Source organism: Ylistrum balloti, unplaced genomic scaffold (assembly GCF_031769215.1).
Source record: "Ylistrum balloti isolate Yb309-2 unplaced genomic scaffold, AGI_CSIRO_Ybal_v1 Utg370318, whole genome shotgun sequence".
Lineage (NCBI taxonomy): Eukaryota > Metazoa > Mollusca > Bivalvia > Pectinida > Pectinidae > Ylistrum > Ylistrum balloti.
In genome coordinates, this window is record NW_026782234.1 from 210,629 (window position 1) to 218,736 (window position 8,108).

Sequence of the window (8,108 nt, forward strand, 5' to 3'; positions counted from 1 at the left end):
CGTGTTGTACGGCCGTTTTATTTATGCAGTGCAATCTTGCTACGTACGGTAGGCTTTGTGCTCTCGTTCGTAGTTTTTTGATTGTTCGAGAACTTCGTTTCCGGCCGTGTTTTTCCTCCGCGTGTTCGAGTGTGTGACTACTTGTCTCGTCACTCGGATTTTCGTGAAGTTGAAATTGTTTTCTTGCTGCTTTGTCGGCCGTTTTGTACGACCGTTTTCTTTTTTTGCAGTACAATCTTGCTGCGTACGGTAGGTTTTATGATCTCGTTCGTAGTTTTTTGATTGTTAGAAAACTTTTTATCCTTGTTTTCATTGTTACAATTTTTTATTGTTTCGATGCTGGATAAAGGTGCCGGGTTTACGTCGGGGGTCAGAGCATGGATGTTCCTATTTCTATAGATAATGGGAACCCCATGATACCTGTCCCATTTGCCGACATTGCAGCCAGACCTCTCTATGTGAACTTTGTTTGCACATGGAGTCTGCTGCTTAGGCTCCCATGCCTTTCCAGCTAACTTTCCGCCGGAAGAGGGATTCGTCCTCTTCTTCCGGTAAGGGAAGTAAGCTTTTTAAGACCTCCCTCCTCAAGTTCTGAACCAGAGCGTTCCTGCTGGGGGTGCTCTCGTTCCACCGAGCTCCGCCCTTCAGCAGGGGGTGGCTCCCCCTGTCCAGGTGCGTCCTGGAGTAGGGGGGGGGGCAGCCCGACCCTGACTCAGCGCAGTCAAGGGTCGAATTGGCCGGCAGCTCTCGATAGGCGGCGGTGTTATCGTCGGAAAGGGACTTCCGGTCGAGGTCGCTGATTCCTTCAGGGACCTCGGCGCGCCAGGTGGCGTCGTTGGTGGGGGCCGCTTTGACTCCGGAACTGTGCCTTCAGGTATAGGGTCAGGGGCCACAGACTTTTTGTCAGGATTGTCTGTGGCTACGGGGATTAGTGACACTTGAGTTCACTAATCCTGGTGTCAGCGCGGGGTCTGTTTTCCCACCCTCACAGGCTTCTGGCTCTGGGACTTTCCGTCCCTATCCAGATTTCCCAGTGCAGGGTTTCCCAGGGGGTTTTCCCCCAAGGGTTTGGGGCTTCAGGCCAGGAGTCCGGTTTCCGGTCTCCCTTTCCCCCGGGCTCAGGGAGTAGGGGTGCCTGCGGGCACTTATTCCTGGGTCGCCCAGGCCAACCTGCGGATGGTTTTGGGTACCAACAGTTACTCAGCAGTTACGGGCTTAGCCCGTACATGTCTGGGTTTCCACCTGGTGGGAGTGGCGGTTCATGGTCCTTTGGACAGGGTGTCCAGCCCCAGACTCAGGCAGGCCATCTTGGCCAGTTCTGGGGTCACTCCCGGCCCGCTGGACCGTTCCCATTCCCTCAGGGGTTTGGGTTTTTACCCCATGGGTCTTCACTCGTGGAACCCATAGGGGTTGGTCTCTCCTCTAGGAGATGTTATAGCAGTGCGAAATCCCCCCAATGTTCTGCTACTTCGGGGGCCTTGTTGGCCGGTCCTATAAAGGTTTGCCAGACCTTAAGGACTTCCGCCTCCAGCGCGGACCCATCGGTCTCCTGTTCCCAGGGGTCGGCTTCGGGTCTCCGACCCAAGCCTACAGCTACGGCTGTTGGTCGCGCTGCGTCCAAATGCCATAAAGAGGAGTTCCCCTCTGCGGAGATGGCTCCTCTGGCGGCCCCTGTTCCTCCCAAGGGGACTTCGGTCTCTATTGAGGAGGAGATGGACATCGAGGGTGCGGGCTCGGCAGAGGAAGACGATGTCATACATCTTTCTCCTGGGCCAAGAGGGTTCACAAGGGGAAGATGGCCCTGAGACTGCTGAAGCCGAGGCTCAGCATGTGCTTTCTGGGATGCGGGTCCTCCGGACCAACATCTCCCGGATTCTCAGGGCGGAGGTTTGCCCACCGCCTCAGCATCGTCGGCGCCTGAATCCACCATCCTTCTGGGTTCCCTGGTGGCTCCTCGGGCTTCCGTTCGCTCAGATCGGTCTCTGCCAGAAGGCAATATCATGTCTTCAGTTCTGGCCACGGCCCGGGCTCCGGTTTTAGAGAAGGACTCCTTCTCTACCCGTGCTCCCGGGTTTGTCGGTCTGCAGCTCAGTGTTGGTGAATTGTCGGAGGCTTCAGCTTCCGACTATGCCACACATGATGGGCAGCTGGCCTCTCAACCAGCACAGCTGGAGTTGAGACAGCTGGCTGCCTGGCCCGGCAAATCAGTGGACCAGGTGGTGCTCGATCCCAAAGAGCACCACAGGATGGAGAGAATGTTGCACCTCTCCATCCAAGTTCTGTCATACATAGACTTCCTGACAGTTTGTCTATACAGGGTATCCGATTTGCCTGAGTGTCGGTTATCCAAGACAGAAAGCCGACATACAGGACACGGCAGCCTTGCAGGTTCTCTGCTCGTCAATGCCGTGTTGGCTAGGCAGTTTTCAGTTCTGAAAATCCGCCCAGTCCAGTAACCCTACCGTTTCCGCTTGTTGAATGCCCCCTTCTAGGGCTCTACCCTGTTCAGGGGAGCTCTTCCTTGGGTTCAGAAGGATATGAAGGAGGACTCGGTCGCCTCAGCACTTCTGGTGAAGAGGTTTCAGGCTGAGAAGGCCAGTGCCTCGCAGGGGTCAGTGCCTCCTAAGAAGAAGGCGAAGTCTTCGGCTGCTCAGTTTTCTGCACAGCCCAAGTCCAAACCTCACTTCAACGGCAACAAGGGGAAGGGTAGGAAGGGTAAGAAACCTCCTGGGGGCAAGAAGAAGGGTTCCTGACTATTTCTGCTTCTTGGCGAAGGGTATGGCTGGGTGGACGGTGGTTCTCCTTTCCCGGGCTCATGTCCTTCTCCCGCAGGCTCAGGCTCCGGGTGGGCAGACGATTCTCTGGTCTTGCAGGGGCTCAATCTGCCCCATCCGGAACTCCCTGTGGGCGGACGTCTCTCTGCTTTCCTTTCCCAGTGGCAGGATATTACAGATGACGCTTGGGCTTTTGTCGGTGGTCAGGGAGGGTCTAGGTATTCTCCTTCTTCAGGATTCGTCCCTTGCCTCCTGGCCGTTTTTGTTTCTTTCCTCCTCCCGGGGATTCAGAAAGGGCACGGGTGCTCCAGGAGGAAGTAGGACCATGCTGCTAAGGCAGAGATGCCCTTGGGGCTCACGACAGCTCCTTTGGTGTTCACCAAGTTGCTGCTGGTGTTTCCTTCACTCACGCAGAATAGACGTCCACATCTATTTCGACGACTCCCTCATGCCTCTTTTGGTGTGGGAATCGTTAGTGAAGGACACTCGTCTGGTCCTGAAACTCTTGCTCAGAGTCGGCTTCATTCCTTCCAGAGAGAAGTCAGAGGTTCCTTCATATTAGGACTTCTTCTTCCTGGGGAACCATTTTGACATGGTTCGGGGCTTAGCCCTTCCACCTCTGGAGAAGTTTGAGAAGGTCAGGGCTCTGGCTCTGACTTTCATCACTTGGTCGCTTGTCCAGGTACATTGGTTCCTCAGTTTTCTGGGGTATCTCAACTCCTTGGCATATGTGGTCCCCCTAGGGAGGATTCACATCGGACCTCTCCAGATGTTCCTCCTGTCTGACTGGGTTCCGTCATCCAGGAGGCCTGGATCCCGCTTACCCAGTCGGTCAGGGAGTTCTCTTGCTGGTGGACCATTCGGGAGAACGTTTTCCACGGGGTACCTCTGACCAAGCCTTTCCCCTCTATGATCCTGTTCATGGACGCGTTCATGACAGGAATGTGAGCTTACCTCGATGGCCAATGCCGCTCGGGGGAGTGGTCTGGCGAACAGCTCTCGGGAGCACATCAGTGTACTCGAGATGAGACTGTTCATTTGGCTCTGCAGTCCTTTAGGGGTATCCTGCAGTCCAAAGTTTGGCTACCGACAACAGTTGTCGCGTATCTGGAGAGACAGGGGCCACCAGGTCTCATGTCCTGTGTGCCCTCTCCATCCACATCCTTCTTCTCTGCCAGGACATGCAGTTGACCATAGCGGTCAAGCATCTTTCTGGCAGGCTGAGTGTGTTGGTGGCCACTCTCCAGGCGCCACCAGCCGGTGTTGACGGAATGGCAGCTGTGTCCCTTGATTTTCAAGGGGAATTGTCAGGCGTGGGACAGACCTATTATAGACCTGTTTGCCACTTCCCTGAACAACCAGCTGCTAACCTTCGTCTCCCCGGTCCCAGACCGTAAGGCGTGGGCTGTGGACGCCCTTTCTCTGGAATAGGAAGGGACGTATGCATATGCATTCCCTCCCTTCAACCTGGTGGGCAGGGTTCTACAGAAGTTCTGGGAGCATCACTGCTCCTTACTTCTGAGAGCCCCTCTGTGGCTGAGGCAAGCTTGGTTTCAGGAGCTCTTGTCGTTTCTGGTGGAGGAGCCCTTGGCTCTCCCCACCAGACCGAATCTCCTTCGCCAGCCTTGGCCCAGAACGACACACTCTTGACCAGAGATCCTCCACCTTCACGCGTTGAGGCTATCTCTGGAAGCCACGCCAAGGCAGGCTTTTCTCAAGAGGTGTCAGATTGCATTGAGCAATCAATCAGGGCTTCCTCTTCTGCCGTCTACCAGTCACGTTGGGTGATCTTCTGTGATTGGTGTGTCGGCAAGGAAGCTTATTCATTCGAAGCCTCTGCATTTGATTGCGGACTTCCTAATCTCTCTGTTTAGGTACCGCTATCTGCCACCTGGCACTATTGCTGGCTATCGTACAGCTATTGCCAGAGTTCTTGCTTGTTATGGCAGGAAGGAGATCGGTTAGTCCTCTCTTTCTGCCCTAAACAGAGGCTTTGCTATGAATAGAGTTGTTTTTAGCGAAGAATCAGGTTCCGGGGTTCTCGCACGATCCCATCAGGATCCTGGCTGTGACTAGCTCGGAGGAGCGAGATAGGTTGCTTTGTCTTTGTCGGGCTCTTAGGTTTTATCTTGATAAAACCAGGGGGGGGCCGGGGCTCTCGATCCCGTCTGTTTTGCCCATTAAACGACAACGAGATATCTCCTCCCAGTCGGTTTCCAGGTGGGTTTGCCAGGTGATTTAGTATGCTTACGAGCATTTTGATGATCTGGCTCGGGCGAGAGCGAAAGCGCGGTCTCACGAGGTCAGGGCCCTTGCTTCATCCTGGGCCCTTCTCTCAATGAGTCCTCCTTTCAGAAGGTCATGTCTGCAGTATTCTGGCAGGGCAGGGATACCTTCACAGATTTTTATCTGTGATCCCTAGCTTCCCACTCAGAAGGCCTGTATTCATTGGGACCTTTGGTGGTGGCATAGTCAGTGGCTGGGCCTCCTCGTTAGCCCCGGGCCATGTCTTTCCGTACGGCGGCATGTGGGTACACCTGCTCTTTCACAGAGAGGTCCCTTCCTTCACTTTAGCACTCTGTTCTCCCTCCCTACTACTTTGGTTGTGCTGAAGGGGCTGCCTGGCTTCTAGTCACCACTACGGTAAGACGAATTCGCATACTAAAGTTATGGTAATTATTACTGAAATGAAATTGAGGTTTTTTAATGTAAAACCAATTTTCATGATGTAATACTTACCATAACTTTATGGAGTCCCACCCTATCCTCCCCTCTTCCTTATCTGCCTGGCTGCCCCTCTGTGGGGTTTACGCCATAAAGGTTATTAGAGGAAGGGAGATCACTCTGCGTTCCTGCCGTGATGGCTCATGGATCGTAGGGAGGGCGGGATTGTTTTTTCTTTTGAATCTTTTGTTGTTGGGATACAAAGATGGGTGTAGGTACTGTATTTGCATACTAAAGTTATGGTAAGTATTACATCATGAAAATTGGTTTTACATTAAAAAACCTCAAATTAAGTTCATAATCACACAAGAAAGTTCTTACATGATTCTCATCAGGAAGCATTATCTTTCAGTGCAATTCTCTCAAAATGAGGGTAAAGTAAACATTGACTGGCGATGTGTTTTGTTATAATCCCCTACCTACCTACCTACCTACCTACTTACCTACCTACCTACTACCTACCTACCTACCTCCTACCTTCTACCTACCTGACCTCCTACCTACATACCTACTACCTACCTGACTACCTCCAACCTACCAACCTACCTCTACCTACCTACCTACGTACCTACCAACCTACCCCTAACCACCTACCTACCTACCTACCTTCCTACCTACCTACCTACCTCCTACCCATCCACCTGCCTACCTACCTACCTACCTACCTACCCCTGCCTCCCTCCCTCCCTTACCTTTCTACCTACCTACCTACCCCTGCCTCCCTCCCTGCCCTACCCTTCACTTCCTACGTACCTACCTCCTACATACATACATACATACATACATACCTTTCTACATACCTACCTACCTACCCCTTCCTCCCTCCCTCCCTACCTTTCTACCTACCTATATACCTACTTACCTACCCCTCCCTCCCTACCCTACCCTACCCTTCCCTTCCCTTCCTACCTACCTGCCTACCTCCTACTTACTTACCAACCTACCTGCCTCTCTCCCTCCCTACCCTACCCTACCCTTCTCTTCCTACCTACCTACCTGCCTCCCTACCCTACCCTACCCTTCCCCACCTACCTACGAACGAACGAACTACCTACCTACCTACCTACCTACAAACTATCTACCTACCTGCTTACCTGATATTGAAAGATTAGCTTTTGCTGAAGAAATGAGCATTATTCAAAAAAGTTTTTACGAACTCATAGAAGAAACAATTTACAGCATTAATGTAACAGTTGTTTTCTTACAAATATATCAAATATTTTATATCCATAATCATGATACTAAAACATGGGTGTATTTTACTTGTCAGCCTGATATTGCCAAGAAAACGTCAGGACAGCCACCAAATGTACAGGGGGCTCAAGCCGAAAAAGACTATATTTCCTACACAGTATCGGCCCCTAGTGGGCGAGGTACAGCAATGATGTCTGTCGATGGTATGTAAAAATTTATTGAATGTATACTGATTGCTATCAATTTAATGTAGTTTTTATATGTAATGTTTTGTTTAACTATTGTCATTTAATATGGCTACTTTGTTAAATGTTCAAACTGTGTTAGTATTCTGATAAATGATGTTATTTCTCTTGCAGAGCACCAAGTGATGTCAGACGGAGAACAAGAATTGCCATCAGACATAGCTCCACTGCCCGATCCACCCATCAGGTAGGCCTTTTAAACCTCAGTATGCTGATAAACATTTCAGTATAGTCCTTGAAAGGCTATTCCAATGTATTTTGCTACATTTCATTTTTGACAAAAAATTTTAAATGGTTAAGGTGTCTACTGGATAAAGTAATTTTGATCAGTCTTATTACTTGCCAGCAACATGAAATATACTTTTGTTATGCCAGGTGTGCTTGACATAGGGGTAGAAAAGGCATCGAATATGTTGTAGTTAACATGCTTCCCATGTTTGAGGATGTTTTTGTGTTTTACAGAAGGGGACGTCGCTCCCGGCAGAAACATCAGTCGAAAGACGATCTGGAGGAGGAGGAGGTGGACAGTCGACCGACTTCCCAAAGCCGTGTTGTTGTTGTACCATCTCAGACGTAAATCCGGTTGACTCTTTATGGGCTGGAATATGAATGATAACTGTCTTTGATAAATGTCATTGTATTAAAGCTGGCATTTTCCCACTTCATTGGAATTTTTGTTCTTTAACGTTATGTGATGTACTAGAAATGTTCATCAATGGTTAAGTCAATCACTGAAAAATGACTAGACTTGCAGGACTTGTAAATGTACAGTATCGCAAATATAATGCCGGTAGTTGACACATTGCAGTGTTAATCTACATTAAACAATTAATTTTGCAATAACATTCCTCAAATGATTGCCAAACTATTTGATCTGACTGTTAGAAGTGTACATGTTTTCAATAGAATACAAAACATTAACCATTCTTCCTAACTTTATTGTCAAACTATTCTAATGTTTCCAGCCAACAGAATAGAAATCACTATCTTGTTCCGTTTCACTGTTGGGTGTAAAGAGGCAAGTTGAGCAACTTCAGTATGGTATTTTAAGGACCTCTTCAATGAAATTTGAAATGTGTAAGAACAATGTACAACTGGGTACTATGTTTACGATCAATCTTGAACTTTTCCCTTCACATGACATTGTATAGTTTTAAGGCATATTTTTCAG

At 49.9% G+C, this 8,108-nt stretch overlaps 1 protein-coding gene across 1 annotated transcript in view; it reads left to right on the forward strand.

Moving 5' to 3' along the window:
* Positions 1-7,588, forward strand: part of LOC132553320 (uncharacterized protein C10orf67, mitochondrial-like) — a 47,803-nt gene extending 40,215 nt beyond the window's left edge. Inside the window, exons 19-21 of the mRNA XM_060217555.1 lie at positions 6,769-6,895; positions 7,052-7,124; positions 7,400-7,588. Coding sequence (XP_060073538.1) covers positions 6,769-6,895; positions 7,052-7,124; positions 7,400-7,514 — 315 coding nt within the window. The 3' untranslated portion in view covers positions 7,515-7,588. The remainder of the gene's footprint in view (positions 1-6,768; positions 6,896-7,051; positions 7,125-7,399) is intronic.
* Positions 7,589-8,108: the final 520 nt, after the last annotated feature.